The sequence below is a fragment of the Oryza glaberrima genome, chromosome 8, assembly GCF_000147395.1.
Source record: "Oryza glaberrima chromosome 8, OglaRS2, whole genome shotgun sequence".
NCBI lineage: Eukaryota > Viridiplantae > Streptophyta > Magnoliopsida > Poales > Poaceae > Oryza > Oryza glaberrima.
Genome location: NC_068333.1, coordinates 15588989 through 15603701, shown reverse-complemented (window position 1 = coordinate 15603701; position 14713 = coordinate 15588989). Strand labels below are relative to the sequence as shown.

Here is a 14713-nt window from a genome sequence, read left to right as displayed (position 1 = left end):
GTTTCCGTGTTTGTGGTAGTTTGATTGACTTCACTAGTGTGGCCCATTCAGGGTAAATTCCATCGGCCAGGTAGTATCCCATGTTGTACTGGTGGCCATTGACAATAAAATTGACTCTCGGAGCTCTACCCCATAATAACTCCGTGAAAATCGGAGATTGGTTAATCACATTGATGTCATTGTTCGCACCCGCCACACCAAAATATGCATGCCATATCCAACGATCGTGGGATGCAACGGCCTCCAAAATAATAGTAGCAGACCCATAATCTCCCCTTGTATACATCCCTTTCCACCCATTAGGGCAATTCTTCCACTTCCAGTGCATACAGTCTATGCTACCAAGTATCCCTGGAAATCCATTCGCACCATGCATTTGCAAAAGTCTCTGTGTATCCTCAACTGTTGGCGATCGCATATATTGGGGACCAAAAATCTCAATCACCCCTTCACAGAACAACTTAAGTGATTCAAGTGCAGTGGATGGTCCAATACGAATATATTCGTCGACTTGGTCAGCGGAGCACGCATATGCCAACATTCGATTCACAGCTGTGCACTTCTGCAAAGGGGATAGCCCTAGCCGACCAAGTCCATCAACTCTCTGAGTGAAGAATTCCGACCATTGTCCCAAAGCATTAACAATGCGAAGGAATAGAGGCCTTCGCATTCGGAATCGCCTGCGAAAGTCATGATCATTGTAAACTGGGTTCTCAGAAAAATAATCAGCGATTAACCTAGCATTCCCAGACACTCTATCCCTCTGCACATATCTTCTTGGGTGACGCTGTTGACGAGAACTGGATGTCTCAAGAGAACTCATCAGATCAGTTGCTAGTTGTGCAGCACATGCATTCCACGCATATTGCCTTTGCAAATAATCATCCATGGTAAAAATTTCGGTTGGATCCAACCCATTGTCACTGAGATTAATCTCATCATCCGATGGTTCAGACATTGCTATAGCATATGCAACAAATAAAAGCGATAATTACAAAAACTAATGGCATCAAGTTCACTCAAGAAATCAACTTCTACTAATTACATCATCCATTGAAAAATAAATTCAGATCACAACATAACCATGGTTTTACAAAACTCAAACACATCATAAGTACAAAATAAATTGAGATTCATTGACAATACCTTCACAGATCACAGCCAAGCATAAGACAATATAGGCACAGAGACAATATTAATCCCAGGAAACCCAATCTCCAACACAGCCGAGCAGAAAACCCAATATCCAACCCAGCCAAGCATAGGCCACATAGGTTCAATATATAGAAGGTCTAGTCTTTAAACATGTATTACATAAATGTCAAGCCCCACCAAAGTACAGTGGCCTTGAAATCTCTAATAAGACATAAATAAAAGCAACATCTCCAATTACATGTAACCCTGACATGTATCTCTAGTCATAAAAGCCCAAAAGAAACTACTATGTCATATGTCAACTACTTCATCTCGAAGTAACTCCATCACATCTCATCTACAAGTAACCCATTTAGACAAGTAACTCCATCACTTCTCATCTACAAGTAACCCATTTAGGCAAGTAAATTCCACCGCAGCCATCACATGTTGTGTCAGCCACCTATCCATGTGACCACACCAAAAGACTTAACTCAATCACAACCTCCAAAATGGTGCCTACCACAGCCAAAAAACTTCACATATTACCGACCTGCATCGAACCACCAAAATTGAACAGCCATTAGTACACTGAAATGAATTCTTGCATGTGACTCATTTAAACAGATGTGCATGTACTTACCCATATCACTGCATAGATGGTCCCTTGCCCCATAGCTGGTCTGACATGTGGGTGCAAGCTCTGATGTGAGCCTCTCTAGCCCATGGCTCCATGCAAGATGTGTCCACAGCAATCATCTCAGTGAACTTCTCCAACAACTTAGTTTGTTGTTCAATCAACTTAGCCTTTGTCTTCTCCTGAGCAGCTAGGAGCAGAATGTTAGCTGTTTGGGTTTTCTCCTCGGAAAGCTTTTGCTGAAACTCCTTCATTGCACTTGTCTCTTCATCCTGCCTAGCCTTTGCATCTACCAAAGACTTGACCAAATCTTTGACCTCCAATGATATTCCAGCTTGCTTGGCCTTCTTTGCCCTCTTGATTCCCATTGGCCTTGGTTGTTCTTCATGCTCCTCAATAGGTGCTGCATTGACATCAAACTCAGCAGCAATCTTCCTAGGGCCACGTCCAAGTAGAGATATATGAGCATTCCACTTGGGGGAATCACACACAGCCTTCCACCAGTACACAAGAGTGAAGGGTTGCCCCACTCTTGACCTGTACATCTCCAGAGCTTGCTCCATCAACATTTCCTCACTCCTTCCACTTTCATAATTATCCCTCAGCTGGATATAGATGCCATTGAAAGCTGAGATCTTCCTGGTGGTCTTGTGCCAATGTCCCTTGAGGTGTTTGGGGTCCCTTTTCCTGTCATCCTCTGTGGTTGAGTTGTATGTAGCTGTCACTTGTCTCCAATATGTGTCACCTTTCCTGCTATTCCCCTCAATTGGATCTGTAGAGTGGAATAGCCAAGCACTCACCTGCATACCATCAAAAATGATTGACACCAATAGTTTAATATAGATCATCCATAAGCAATCAAATTTATGTCATCATACTTAAAATATCGGACACATCAAAACTTCACCAACTGAGATATATCTACAATACACATGTTCAATCACAGCCTAGCCATAAATTAACCGACACTTTGAGCCAACACAGAGTATTTCAACCACAAGCTAGGCATACCATCAATCGTTCAGAGTACATCATCCATTAATAAGTGTCATACCCTACCCAAAAAGCATCAATATTTCCTACACATGACTACTGCAACAATCCTTTTTACTAGGTATAACACAGACATGACAAATCTGACATCAAACTTTGGATTTTCATAAAAAACATAGGTGCTTACCAGGCGTAGGTCCTCATCACGAGTGTAGTACATCCTGCCCCTTCCATCATCTTCGCCGACCGGATTGGCCTGCACACGGTGGCGCGTCCCAGCTCGGGAGGCCGATCTCAGGCCACCATTGCTGGCTCCATCTGTTGGTTGCTGTGTAGAGAAGGCGGGGAACTCAGCATGAGCATAGGGGAAATCGTCCTGGCGATGATGGAGGTCGACTTGGCTCCTTGATTGACCAAATGGGTGCGCTACCTCTGAGTCTTCCAAGAAAGAGTAGTATGCACGGTCGGGATCCATGAGAGCACCTGCCATACATAGAGAAAACCAAATCCATAAAAAAAAACAGCAAGAAAATCTCCAAGAACATCATATCCATCACCAAAAACACCAAGAAAATGAGCAAGAACAGTAGATCCATCACCAAAAAAACAAATCCATAAAAAATGGACAACTAAATTAGCAGAAACAACAAATCCATTCAAATCACCAAGTAAATCAGCACAAATACCAAATCCGGCAAGAAAATAACCAATGAAAAGAGCAAACAAGAACAAAAATGCAACAAAAGAAAAAGGAAAAGTATGCAGGGACAGCTAGGGTTTCGGTGCTTACCCTAGCCGACGTGAGGCGGGAGATGGATGAGAGGGAGAGGCGGGAGATGGAGGAGAACGAGAGGTGGGAGTGGGATATTTGTGAGGGGTGAAGAGGGGTGAAGAGGGGAATTTTTCGCTGAGGGCTCGGTGTCCCTGAGCCGGGCCTGCGCCAGCGCGTCCCTCCGCTCCGCGCCCCTGCAAAAAGCGAGCGAGGGACGCGTCTCCCAGCTGGGACGCGCGCGGCATCGCCAGGGGACGGCTCGGGCCAAAACTTCTAACGGCGTTGGACGGCAGTCGCTAGGGACACGCCTCCAAGACCCGCATTAAACATGGCCTAAGCAGGAGGCATGAGGAAGCAAAGCATATGGTAGTGTCTGCTTTTGCTTTCAGAATCCATTGAGGATGTTTATGGCTTTTCTTGGTCAGGATTGCAAAGTGGAGCTGGAACAAACACAGGTTTTGCATCAAAACTATGCCGTTCCTTTTGTGTTGTCTGTAAAAGGATCAATCAGTATGCCTCCAGAGTTGAGAGCACAAAGCTGACCAAAGACTGGCAAACCTCAATTAAGATTCTTTCTGACTTTGGAATTTAAGTGTCATAGGATTGGAAAGTCATTCAGGAACCAGGATAAGGGCTCATTTGGATCGAAACAAAAACAAAAGAAAATGGAGGTTTTGGATTCGGTGACTATAGCACCGTTAAAGTAAAACCAAAGGAAAATTTTAGTTTCCTGTGGATTCTACTGAGAAATAAAAGGAAAATTTACATCCGCTTGGATCTCTTTGTTTCATTTCCTACAGTTTTTCAATGCCTGGCCCAAACACATGTTTTACAATCCCATCTAAAGAATGCCTGTGTTTTTCAACCCTCTATATTTATACATGCATTCCTATTCTATTCTTGTGATTTTTTCTGTTCTTAAGGTTTTACAATCCTATGTTCTGAAGAAACCCTAAGAAAAAAATAAACTCAGGCCCCGTTCGTTTCCACTACAAACACTTGATGAAGTTTTTGATTTTCGTGGCACGTATTTCAAACTGCTAAACGGTGCGTTTTGTGCAAAAACTTTCTATATGAAAGTTGTTCTAAAATATCATATTGATCCATTTTTCAAGTTTGTAATAATTAAAACTCAATAAGCACACGTTATTACCACATCGTTTTGCATGAAACACTTAATCTTCATCTTCAGGAGATTCAAACAGTCCTAGAAAAGTATCACATTTTGTAATGTAAATTTTTCTCAATCTTAAAAGTTAATGTGACCTATCAACATCATATAATATAATTTTCAGATTTCTAGAAAGAAATTTGAGTTAAAATGTGTTATGTGATGATCAAATCTTTGGCACTATGACAAGAAGACAAATTACCCTGAGAGATTTGTCATCTAGCATGACGTCAGGATGACCTGTGCTGACTTAGATTGTGACCACTGCAAGGTGGCAAATTTCCTTTAATATTATTTATCTATCTTCAAACCAATATCATTCAACTTTTAAGCAATGGAAGAATACAATCTCTTTCCTTGGGTCAGATTTTACTTATAGCTAAGAGCATGACATGGTGAGCATTTAATTAGCGAAGTAGCCATGAGATCTTGAAATTTGCTCAGCTTTTGTCGGAAGCTCGGTGAAAGAACAAATTCACCTTTAGTGCTAAGCCTCTTTCTTTTGTTCTTTCTTTGATCACTTTGCCTTGTGTGTTAGCAACCTACTAAGGAAGCTCCAAAACAAGCTTTTGCACTTATGCAGTTTGCTTGATTTATTGAGAAGATTATTCAGTTGTTAGTGGCTCTAGTGTAAGTGAGACAGAATATATCCCTAAAAGTTGCATGAGCCTACCTTGCTACCATACGACCATGCTAGTGATAGGCTTCATTATTTAAAGATCGGCACATTTGTATGAACATGCTGTGCTAATTGCCAGATCTAGCGTGACACTATTTTTCACCAAGTGCAGCATTGGAAGAAGTCGTATTCTATCTCATTATTGATGTACATCATGTTTCACTGCTAATGGAGAAAGTTACAATAACAGCATGCGTGAACATTCAGTTAAAGAGATTAAGAATTACAGACAGATCCATGTGCATTGCATTCATTATCTTTCTTCTTTGATTGGCACCAAACCATATAATTGCTGTAATGATAGTCCCAATTTCACAAAAGTTGTCAAGGTAAATTGGCTTCACACAATTGATAATAGAGTCTCAGATAGGATTTTACAGGCTCTGAAATTGGCATGCCTTATCTTTCTTCTGTGATTGGCACCAAGCCATATGATTGCAGAAGAAAAAAGGTAAAAGTTTTAAGGGAAGAATGATCCTAGCTAGAAGGTAGGAAACTGCTAGTTGTTATTTGTTCTGAAGCAAGAAATCATTATTGTTTTGTCATGCTAGTGGTTTTCTTTCAGAAGAAAAAACACTTGCTGTACAGGGTGTGATGGTGTGACCACAGCTTGTGGTGTGCATGGCAATGTTTCAGTTTTCAGTATTGCAATTATCAGCACCAGACACTCACAAAGATTTTCAGATAACAAAAGTGTTTTCCTCTCATTGATGAATCATTCATGAGATCATGGCTAGAAATGCCCTAAAGTCCTTCACCAAACTTGCCCACTCACTCCTTGATACCTCTCCTAGACAACCCTAGTGTGAGCCAGGAGCAGCTTCCATCATCACCACACACACACAATAGACAGAAACAAAAGGATTTCAATGGGATCATCATTGACTCTTCTCTTGTGAGGTTGGAGAAATGGAGAGGCTTTATAGTACTAGCAATTGGCAAATCAGAGGCCCTTATCTTTGAGTCAGTCCCCCAATTTGATCCTCTTCTTCTTCTTCATGTGATGCATTACACTCTGGCCATTAAATCTTGCCAGCTCCTTGACCTCCAAAATGCTCACCAGTTACCAGCCAGCCATGGATGAGTCCTCTCCTCCCTCTCTCAAGAGTCTCACCCAGTCACCCTGCTGTACTATTGTTCCCCCAAATGACAATGCATGTCTACCTCATAAAGGATGGAACATTTCTCTCTTGCATTTATTACTGTTCATAGGGCCCTCCAGTCCAGGCCCTTTGGGAATGCTGGATACCCTGCACAAGGTGTGGTATGACTCATATCCACTAGCAGGGTTTGGATCATCCAAGTTGACAATGTAGTGGAATATGATCATGAACTTTATGCGGATGTCAAATGCGTCATAACGGAATGAGGATTTTTTGATTCCTTGCATGTGTTGAGTTGTCCTGAAACATCGTATCGAATAAGATCCTTATATTATCCTTTTAGATTTTTCTTTTACCTAGAGCCTAAGATGAGCAATTTGGCATCTTCAGAAATCTTACAGAGGGAGGTCAAAAAAAAATTAATAGGAATATATAGTTGTTTTACTTTACAAGAAATTGGTAAATAGTTTCAGGGCTGATGTACATAGTACATACCCATCTGTAATTTGTAACTAGTTTCCGCAGTGCAAAAAGAAAAAACCTAGATCAGAGAGCATATTTGCAACCAAACTCGCCTAGAAAGTACTCCACTTACATTCAGAAGATGCACCTTGTTTACTTCAGAACAGCCTCCAGAATACATCAGGGGATCTTGTTGAGACCAGAGTGACCCAACTCCAGTCAATAGCCAGCATGACCCAACTCCAGTAACCTGAATATTATAACAGCATTAAGCCTGAGGCTCGTGATTGCAAGGCCATAGAGCAGCATCAACTTAATAAGTAGCTATCACGGGGACACGGTTGGTCTTGTTGAGTAGTAGTAATAACAACCTGTCAACCCAACACTTAGACCACTTGCGATTTGTAGAAGGCCAATGCAAAGGCCATCCTGATTAGATTATCAGTGCAGATGCACTAGGCAACAATGAGCAAGGCAGCAATCATCTCATGAGCTCTGACAAAGAGCCATTGTATTTTAGTGCACAAGCTCTCTTCTCCAGGAGAACACGCATGAGCATGAGCATGCAGGGCTTAGGAATCAGGAGCCCTGCATTGTGTCCAAATCCAGTCACCTATCACAAGGAAGAAACAGATTACTAGTTGTTGATTACAACTAAAGAGCATGAGTACTGCAAATCCAAGAGGGTCATTTTCTCAAGATTCTCAAGAGAAAATGACATTGCAACATACATGCTTTGAGTTGATCATTATTGGATTGGATCACTAGGGGATTACATTCCTTTAGATATGTCAATCTGACTAAGAATCCAGTACCACTCCTTTTTTTTCAGCTTCACAGGGGAGGAAGAAAAAAAAAGAACTGGTGCTATCACTGTTTTTATTTTTATTTTTTCACTTTCTGTTCCTTTTGATCATTGGAACATTGGAGGATGGTCCATGCAAAAGCCACCCAAATCCAAACCATGTAGCTTCAGTTACAAGTTGACACTTTATAGTTACTCTTTTGAGACCATGATGTAAACTATTTGCATCTGATGTGCTACATAGCTTGGACAATGACACAACCTACTGCCAGCACAGCACTTTAAGTAGGAAATTTGACCAAACTTTTGAACCACTCCTTTTGTTTTACCACAACGAATGCAATTTGATCAAGACAATCAAATTACGCACAACTCCCCCAAATTTCCGGGATATACTGTTTACATTTGGTGATGAACCAGCACTTTTCTCCTACACACATTGCACAATTCTTAAACCCTTATGGTTGCAAAAGAAGAAAAATCAAGCATAGGAAAAAGAACTCTTCTTAGTTTGGCAAGAGGAAGATTGACCGGTTAATAAGATGGTTTTGATCGCATTAATCCGCGACTGTCCATGTCATGTCACCCTCGAAGATCCAGTGACAAACCTCAACCTCACCGGGTTTTCCACCAAGCGCGATGAACGCTCCATGGGTTGGGCTCCAATCAGAAGTATCGAGGTGACAAATTGCCACCCCATGATTGATCTTCTGATCGGAGTCGGCAGCCATGATATCGGCCTCATACACCCGCACCTTCGGCACCGAGTGGCAGTAGTACACCAGATACGGGAACAAGCTCTGGTGACACGATACAGACCAGGTCACCTTGCCACCATCAACACCGGTAACATTGCCGAGCCTGATTTGCCCGCCACTTCCAGCCGTGGAGGCCGTGCTGCGCACAACAATGTCATTGCCTAGCATCTCCACGGCAAAGTCCACAATGTCCTCAGCTGAGGTTGCACACCGCTTGGTCTCACCCCGGCTCGGCGCTCGCTCGCACTCAGCCACCGTGGACGTGACCGCCTTCCCCATTGCAGTGTCCAACGGCACCCCGAACACCTCCGACACCGCATTCGGCTTGAATGGTATCTTCTTGGCAATGTCCCTTGGTAGGAATGCCCTGGGTGGCATCTTGTCCTTGATGTCAGGCATCGGCATTGTGTTCCCGGACACCAGCTCCGTCTCCCTAAAGAACTTCCCTGGCTCCGGCGACCACTTCAAATGCTGGTGGCCGGACGACACCGCCTCCAATGACATCGTCGTCGCCGCGTCTGCCGACGACGTGTTGTGGTACTCCTTGAAATCGACGCCGGACTTGGCATACCCCTTGAATGAATTGTTGCTCCCGGCATACTCCTTGAAGCCAATGTGGTGATTGGGGTTGCTCCCTTCGCCGTAGCCTTTGAAGGTGACGGTGCCGGGGTTGAATGAGCCGCCATAGTTCTGGAACTCGGCGGCGTTGCCGTTGGCGCCCTTGGCGTAGGAGGCGAAGCTGTCGTCGCCGACATTGGACTCGGAGCGGTAGCCCTTGAAGGTGTCGACGCCGGCATTGCCGCCGGCGCCGTAGCTCCGGAAGGTGTTGTCGGGGACGTTCCCCTCTTTGCCGTAGGCGGTGAAGGTGTCGGTGGCGCCGTTGCCGGACTCGCCGTAGTTGGTGAAGCCGGAGGCGATGACGTTGGAGTCGTTGCCGTAGGTGGTGAAGGTCTCCCTGAGGCCGTTGCCGTTCTTGCCGTAGCCGGCGAAGGTGTTCGACCCGTGGTTGGCCTCCTGGGAGTAGGAGGTGAACTCGCGGCGGCGGCCGTTGGCCTCGGCGTCGTAGTTGGTGAAGGTGGAGTCCGGCACGTTGGTGTCGGCGGCGTAGGCGGAGAATGAGCCCGACCCGCCCGTGGCGGCGCCGGCGTAGGAGGTGAAGTTGGCGGTGACCACGTTCCCCTCCGCCTCGTAGCTGGCGAACGTGTCCACCCTCCGCGTCGAGTCGCGGCCGTACCGCCGGAACGAGTCGCCGACGACGTTGAGGTCGGGGGAGTAGGCGCTGAACCCGTCGGCACCGCCCACGCCGCCGCTGCCGTAGTTGGTGAAGTTGGCATTACTATACCCCTTAAACGGCCCACCACCTCCGCCGCCGCCGACGGCGAGGGAGGCGGCCGTCTCGGTGTCGGAGGCGGAGGGGCAGAGCAGGGCGGCCCTGGCGCAGAGCGGCGGGAGAAGCCGCGGGAGCGCGGCGGCGAAGGAGGCGGCGTCGGCGGCCTGGAGCGGGGAGAGCTTGGCGACGAAGAAGGCCGGGTGGGGGCGGTTGTTGGGCACCCGCCGGTTCCAGTACCGGATGAACGCCGCCTTCGCCGTGAACGGGTTCACCCTGGCACCGTCGCCGCCGGCGGCATTGCAGACGACGACGAGGAGGAGGAGGAGGGGGAGGTGGGGAGGAGACGCCATTGCGGCGCGGCGGTGGTGCAGATTTGGGGGGGAGGAGAGGGGATTTGGAAGAGGAGAGATTAATAGAGTGGAGTGGAGTGAGAGAAGGAGATGGGCGAGAGTGTGTGTGAACGTGACTTTCTTTGGAAGGGAGAGGGAGTTCCAGGATGGCAACTATTTTTGGGGGCCATTTGCTGGAATTTGGAAAAAGGAAATTTTGGGGGCCATTTGGATTTTTGGGTTCATTTGGAGTTCGGAAAATATTTGGGGCCATTTGGGAAAGCTTCTGGATCCATTTTGAGTTGGGAATTTTGGATTTCGGAGCAGGTCCATTCGGAATTTGGGAGGGACCATCTGGAATTTGGATGTTTTTTTTTCTCGCTACCTTTAACAACCGCATCGTTTAGCCTTCACCTTACAAGTACAAGCGAATATTTAAATCTTAAAACTTATAGTTGATTTTAAAGCTTTTTTATCATTGTTTATTTTTCAACATACTTTTAAATCGCTAAGAACATGTATATAAAATGTTTGTCTATAAATTATTTTTCAATCGCTAATAAGACATTTCATTTATAATCAATATAAATGAAATGATGAGGCTGTAAAATTTGGACTTGGGGTTTGCTAAACAACCACCAACTTAAAAAAAATATCACAGAAGAAATTATTTGCCGTATGATGTCCATGATGATTCGTGTTCATGTTCAGTACTAAGATTTAGCATAAATATCATCAAAATCGCACAAAATTCCTCCATTTTGAAGAAAGAGACTTTTATTACTGTCCACGTAAAACAAGAAAGTTGTTGGTATATGATTAATTGAGTTTTAATTATTTTAAACTCGAAAAATAGTTATATCTAATATTTTAAATCAACATATGTATAGAAAGTGTCCATACAAAATGCACCGTTTAATAGTTTGAAATACGTGGTAATAGAAACCGAGATAAATCTACATATTAATCAGAAAAGAAAGTAGCCTATTGACTGGAGGAAAGCCCTCTATTTTTTTTTTATTTTCCATCTAGTGGTCACGAACTTATTTGATTTCTTCTTTATTTTTAGCATGTACTCATCGACAGTTCGTACCTTTCTGTTTTACTCAGCCTTATATGTTTAACTTAATTCTGTTCTTTCTCTTTTTTTTTTCCTCACTCGTTGTCAGTTTGTAGTGGTGCTGTTTTGCTGGTATTTTGTGCATTTTCTCCAGGAAATTGACTGTTGGTTTCCGGCGGCGATTCATACCATCACATTACATTGTCTGTATATACATGTGCTTTACGAAACTTTACCATCTTACTCTTTTCAGTCCAGTCATAAAATTTAGTCAAACTTGTGAAACTTAACCTTTAATTTAATTCAATTTAATTTTATCCTAGTAGGCATAACTTTTTCGTAGAAAACAAAGTATTTGAGAAACTATATGTCTCAAAGTTTCGAATGTTTAACCAAATTAAAGGGTATGTTGGTTTGTCAGTGATTTATATGTTAGAGAATGTTATTTTGCTAGTTATGGATTTCGTAGTCTCTTATTAATTATCTTATCCAGTAAAGTCTATCACCGGTCTCTAAACTTATACCGCTGTGTCATCCCGGTTCCTAAACTCGCAAATCGACCGTTCAGGTCCTCAAACTTGTTCGACTGTGTCATCCCGGTCCCTAAACTTGAAGATCAATCGTTTAGGTCCTCCAACTTGTTCAGTTGTGTCACCCCAGTCCCTAAACTTGGATTTGAATATCATCTGGGTGAAATAAGACGGTCTAAAGACTTTATATTTAAAAATAATTCATAACTTTTTCATGTGAATTCTAATGAAGACAAACTTTATATCAAGCTTGTAGCCCTCGACGCGATTAACTTTGTAGTTAATTTTTTTTTATTCTAAGTCATTTTTTGTCCCAAAATGTAATTTTAAAATTAAAATTTCAAAATCTATAAGCATGCAACAATATTTTGGGACCCTAAACAGTTTTAATTCCAAAACTTTTCAACTACAAAGTTGTAGGTCGCACCGAGGGCTATAATTTTGATATAAAGTCTGTCTTCATTAGAGTTCACATGAAAAAGTTATGAATTATTTTTTAATATAAAGTTTTTAGGCCGTCCTGTTTAGGGACCGGAGTGACACAACTGAATAAGTTGGAGGATCTAAACGAGTGGTCTGCAAGTTTAGGGACCGGGATGACACAGTCGAATAATTTTGAGGACCTGAACGGTTGATTTGCGAGTTTAGGGACCGGGATGACACAACGATACAAGTTTAGGGACCGGTGATGGACTTTACTCTTAATTATCAGTATCTAGCTACTAGTAATAATCGTGCATAAAACTAATATATGTATAATTTTTAATCAGCATGGATTCGATCATACCCAATTGAACCCTTTAGAACAATAACACGTGTATTTTGTGACTTCACTCCAATACTATGCATGTAATGCTGAGTACCCCCATTTTTTATTATATAAAATTGAATTGTTGAGTAAATTATAGCTCTACATAAAAAAATAGAGTAAAATGCACCAGCGGTCCTTAAACTTGTCAGGAGGTTTCACTTAGATCCACGAATGTGCAAAACGCACATCGAGGTCTCTAAACTTGGTTTATTGTATCATCCCGGTCCAAAGTAGCATTTGACTGAGGTCTTGCCTACATGGCATACCACGTGGATGATGGCATGGAATTTTTTTCTCTCTTCTTCCTTCTTTTTTCCTCCTTCCTTCTTTTTTCTCCGGTTGAGATCCGAAGAAGGTGGGGAGAGGCAGCGGCCGACCGGCGCGTGGAGGCCGCCGCCGCAGCTGTCCTCCCCCCATCAACGCCGCCCCCGCGCGCTCGCCGCCGCCACGTGCTGGCCTCCGACCCCGGCCACGGCCTCTTCACGCCGACTTCCCCGCCTCCGTCGCCCTCCCTCCGCCGCGACGGTCGGCCGGCGCCTCGCCAAGCACCACCACGACGGCCCCTCCCCCTCATGCCGCCTCTCTCCACCGAGAAAAAAGAAGGAAGAAAGAGAAAGAAGAAGGAAGAAGGTTGAAAAAAATTCCATGTCATCGTCCACGTAGCATGCCACGTAGGTATGACCACGGTCAAACGCGGTTTTGGACCGGGATGATATAATAAACCAAGTTTAGGGACCTCGATGTGCGCTTTGAAAGTTCGTGGACCTAAGTGAAACCTCTTGACAAGTTTAAGGACCGCTAGTGCATTTTACTAAAAAAATTAACTATATTCAATATTGCCCTTGCTTGTTTATCGTTCCGTTATTGAAGGTGTTGTTTTTAGGCTTTAAATTTGGATGACATTGGCGAACAAGCGTCAAATCATTTTTGAAAGTGTTGTTTTGGAGTATATGTATATAAACTTTATGTTATCAACTAAGTTATTAAGGTAATGTTTTGCTGCAAGGTAGTGTGATATGTTCATGTTTGTCCTAGATCTTGTTTTTTTTTTCTGTCGTGCATTCAGAGTTGATGCAAAGGTTGGATGTATTCTATTTCTTAATGGAATATCCATTGTCTAATTAATATTTTTGCCCTGTTGTCTCCATGGCAATTTCAATGTTGGTACACCATTTTCTATCGCCTCCATGCATGGTGGCATGGCTAAAACTAACTTTACCACCCAACTATATTTTTCCAACATGACAAAGTTATCGTGCCAGCAAAAGGTTTATCTTTAGAGTAAAATTTGAAAAAAAAAGTACATATATTTTGACAAAAGTATTGCAAAATTACATATTTAAGAAACTATATATCAAAACTACACATTTAACACAATTTATAAAAAAACTACAAAGCTAAACTACAATATTACAAAACTATTTCTAAAAAACATCACAAAAATGCAAAACTCTCTCTAAAAAACATCACAAAATTACATACTGAATTTGACGGAACTACAAACATACATCCCTATCACTATTGCCATGATAAGAATTTTAAAACATGTAGGGAACTCTAATAAATTATACGCTAAATATGATTTTACAATATTGTGACTTAAATATATACTTTTGTGATAATGCGATACTAAAATAAAATATATATAGTTCTGTCATACCTAGGGAGGGGGTGGTTGGTTTAAATTTGTAGTATTTTGAATAAGTTTGTTAAAATATTTGTAGTTTCATGAAATTTACTGTTGTTTACAACACCTAGTAGATGTTTTACTGTTAAAATTTAATTAAATAATCACATTTGAAGTCATAGTTATCAACTTTCATCCAAGATGTGGCACAGACAACTCTGCACATGGGTTGTACTGGCCAACTAGAAGGGTGTGGCAACATGAACAGCGATATTACATCCCAATAATATCGCATATATAGTGGCTTTCAGGCTCAAATAAACAGCACTGTTAGCTCATATAAGGTCCTGTTTCTTTCATATTGGGATTATTATAATCTAGATTATTGAGTTAGATTACTATAAGCTAGATTGTTATAATCTGTAGTAGAATAATCGGTTAGTTGTTTCTTTCGTAGATTATTAGAGCCTAGATTATTGGGTTTGCAAGTCTAAAGAGAGAGTGGGGTGGCA

The 14713-nt window shown here is 42.7% G+C and overlaps 2 protein-coding genes across 3 annotated transcripts; both read right to left on the bottom strand.

Annotated features, from left to right (window-relative positions):
- Positions 1 to 1250: 1250 nt before the first annotated feature.
- On the bottom strand, positions 1251 to 3846 carry LOC127782952 (glutathione S-transferase T3-like). Its single transcript, XM_052310245.1, has 4 exons — positions 3555 to 3846; positions 2952 to 3247; positions 1778 to 2571; positions 1251 to 1687 (listed from the first exon to the last, which is right to left on the bottom strand). Exons 2-3 carry the CDS (start codon positions 3237 to 3239, stop codon positions 1783 to 1785), a joined length of 1077 nt encoding a protein of 358 aa, XP_052166205.1. The 5' UTR covers positions 3240 to 3247; positions 3555 to 3846; the 3' UTR covers positions 1251 to 1687; positions 1778 to 1782.
- Positions 3847 to 6071: 2225 nt separating this feature from the next.
- LOC127782779 (BURP domain-containing protein 12) lies at positions 6072 to 10310 on the bottom strand. 2 transcript variants are annotated; one of them, XM_052310049.1, is made up of 2 exons: positions 7085 to 10310; positions 6072 to 6789 (listed from the first exon to the last, which is right to left on the bottom strand). In XM_052310049.1, exon 1 carries the CDS (start codon positions 10192 to 10194, stop codon positions 8314 to 8316), a length of 1881 nt encoding a protein of 626 aa, XP_052166009.1. In that variant the 5' UTR covers positions 10195 to 10310; the 3' UTR covers positions 6072 to 6789; positions 7085 to 8313. The 2 variants fall into 2 exon arrangements, with proteins under 2 accessions (XP_052166009.1, XP_052166008.1); XM_052310048.1 differs by having other exon boundaries at positions 6072 to 7201; positions 7323 to 10310.
- Positions 10311 to 14713: the final 4403 nt, after the last annotated feature.